General features: G+C 56.7%; 1 protein-coding gene across 2 annotated transcripts in view; it reads right to left on the reverse strand.

The window, feature by feature from the left end:
- The window catches only part of PDE2A (phosphodiesterase 2A), a 94084-nt gene extending 91417 nt beyond the window's left edge, over positions 1-2667 (reverse strand). The window contains exons 1-2 of one of the 2 annotated variants that reach the window (XM_021718583.1): positions 2406-2667; positions 229-260 (exon numbers count right to left, since the gene is read on the reverse strand). In XM_021718583.1, the coding sequence (XP_021574258.1) occupies positions 229-260; positions 2406-2476 (103 nt within the window). In that variant the 5' untranslated portion in view covers positions 2477-2667. Of the gene's footprint in view, positions 1-227; positions 261-2405 lie in introns of both variants that reach the window. The other variant, XM_021718582.1, reaches the window with a different exon arrangement.
- Positions 2668-3022: the final 355 nt, after the last annotated feature.

Raw genomic sequence — 3022 nt, forward strand, 5'->3', positions numbered from 1 at the left:
GCCCACCCCCACCCCCCCGCCACCATTTGGCTAGATCCCAGCCAAGCCATCAGCAGTCCCTGGGGACTGGAGGCTGGAGTGGGAAGCAGGAAGAGTAGCAGGAGCTGCTTGGTGGGCAGGGGGAACGGGCAGGGGGCAGGGTACAGGGAAGGCAAAGACAATTAACCCTCACCGAACTGACTCAGCTCGGCCAACCACGAGGTTCTGGGTCCAAAGGAGGATACCGAGAATCAGGTCTGAGGAAGAGGTTCAGCCCCAACCTTGCAGCCAGAAGGGGAGATGAAGCCACAGCCTCAGTTTCCTTGTTCAGCAAGAGATGGCTCCGTGATCTCTGACCCTCTGCGTCTTAGTCAGAAACCCTACGAGGCCCTTTCCCACTACCTCTGCCCACCTACACCCAGCTTGCCTGAGTCTTCCAAGAGCTTTTTCCCTCCTGACATCCTGACTCTGAGGTCCCTCCGCTGCACCCCCAACTCGGTCGAAGCAGGAGCCGCCTCAACACTCCCTTCCCCATCCTCTTCAATCCAGCCTTTCCCAAATCCTCCAGTGTCTCCCTTCAGAAGGCTCAGACCTCATGGCTGCCGGCATTGACTAGGCCTCCATTCTGGCCTCCTGGCGCCACCTCTCTCTTCCAGTTCAGTCCAGACAGTGCCACTGAGGCAGTTTTCTAAAACCCAAGTCTGATCACTTCGTCCCCCTGCCTAAAGCCTTCCTGGGCTCCCCAGGGCCCTCTGGACAAAGCCCAAGAGAGCTGGAGTTCAAAGTTCTGCAGGTTGTGGCTCCTGCCTATCCCTGCAGGCTCTTCCCACCTCTCTCTACATGTCCTCGCTCCTCTGGGCCTTTGCCTATACAGTGCCCACCCCACCCCCACCTGTTAGCACGATGTTGATCTTCACTGCTTAATTATTCTCAAGCATTTTATGTCTATGAGCTTAGGAGGCCCCAGAGGGTAGAGTCATTATTGCCTATTTCTTTTCTGTATCTCTCCACAGGGTGCAGAATGAATCGTCCTGGACTCACAGAGGTGGCCACACATTCAGCCACCCCCTCCCTGCCTCAGTGGGCCACAGTGTCCCAGCTGTGTCCCCAATCACCAGGGGAAAGAAACAGCCACCCACCCACACATCAGATGAACACACACATATAGACACACAGACACACAAGCACCAATCCATACACACCACACATTCATACACACGAGCACCATGATCACACACCCACACCAGAACACTTATGCTAACACACACAACCACATACACCCACACACAGCAACACCCTTATTCTCCTCACACTAACAAATAAAAACACAAATGCACATGGAACAGATAAAAAACATGCATACTAACTCACTCTGTTTTACAGATACAGTACACACATCATCAGGCATGTTAACATACAAACTCAACCTAACACACACACCTCCACACATATACACACCAACCTGCACTCACTCAGACACTTGCAAATAAACTCTCAGTGTCACACAAGGTTGCTCACGAACTCCAAGAGGGTCCACCCACCAAGGACCCTGGAGCTCTCCAGGCCCTTCTGTACCCAGTGTGTCCCTTCCACTCCACATGTGTACACACACACCCTCACACATCCTGCACAGGTCTGTACCTCCACTGACCTGGACACACACACACACACACACACACACACACACACACACACACACACCCACACACACAGTCATCTGCCTGCCACCTCCGTGGCGCCCTTAGTAGAGGGTACTTGCATGGGGTCCCAGTCACTTGCAGATGCATCCCCTGAACATGGGCACACGCGAGGCTGGCACCTCACTCCACCAGTTCCTGGGCTCTCGCTATCCCATCCTGGACAGATGCTTTGGGGTAAAGTTGCATAAAGTGATGACCCCGAACCCTGACTCCCAACAATCCCATGGAAGGTGGTTACCCCTGATCCCCTGATCCTGTCTTACTCTAGGGCCACTCTTCTTCATAGTCTCTCCTTCACACAGAGACTCACCCCCACCCCCACCCCCGCACCCCGTGGTCCAAGACACGATCCCTCTCCAGGGTCCTGAACCAGACTATCTCAGCCCCCAGAGTGACTTTGAACTCCATGGGAAACCTTCCCCACCCCCAGCCCCTGAAGAAACGGTTCCGTTTATTACCAGCCCCCCGCCCCCAGCAAGTAGCCCTTCTACGGGACCCCCACCTCACCACCTCCTAGGTCGATGCCAGGCACCCCCATCCCACACAGGGCCGCCCGCCGCGGGCTGCAGTCCAGCAACGGGGGGAGGAGCGGTGTCCAAGAGCAGGATTGATCGGTCCACGTGGCTCAGCTCCATGCCAACCCCGTCTCCTTGGAGGGACTCCCAAGACCCCGTTCGTGGCACCTTTCGCGCCCACTGGCCACCCCAGCCCCTCGCGAGTACTCACGGCTCAGCCGGTCGCGCTGCCGGGTACTGCTGGCTCCTGCAGAGGATGGAGTGGCCGCATGCCTGCCCCATCACGCCTCCCGAGCCAGACTAAGGTGGCACCTCGCCCTGTCTCCCCCGCCCAGAGCTCCGGGCAGGGCGCCCTCAGCAGGCACAGGGACCAAGTGCAATGAGCTGCCCCCCACCCCGCCTGGACTCAACACCCCAATCCAGCTCTGCTGCCCCGCAGCTCCCGCCTCTCCCGTCGCCACTGCCTCTGCTGCTTGGCTGCTCGGGGAGGAGGCTGGAGCAGGTCTGATAATGCAGAAGGGAGAGGGAGGAGGGAGGAGGAAAGAGAGAGGCCCAGACAGAGAGGGAGAGGGGGAGGGAGGGGCAGAGAGACTCTGACTGGAGAGAGGAAAAAAGACTCACACACACACACACACACACACACACACACAGAGACTGAGAGATAAACAGACAGAGACAGGAACGGGGAGAGAAACATAGAGGGAGAGAGGGATCAGAGCCCCAGAGAGTTCAAGATGGAAATACAAAGAGATCAGAGAGGCATAGGGGGGAAACACACACACACAGAGGAACAAAGACAGAAAAAAGAAAAAGATCAGAGACAGAAAT

This window comes from Carlito syrichta, unplaced genomic scaffold (assembly GCF_000164805.1).
Source record: "Carlito syrichta isolate Samal-C Ts95f unplaced genomic scaffold, Tarsius_syrichta-2.0.1 Scaffold312747, whole genome shotgun sequence".
NCBI lineage: Eukaryota > Metazoa > Chordata > Mammalia > Primates > Tarsiidae > Carlito > Carlito syrichta.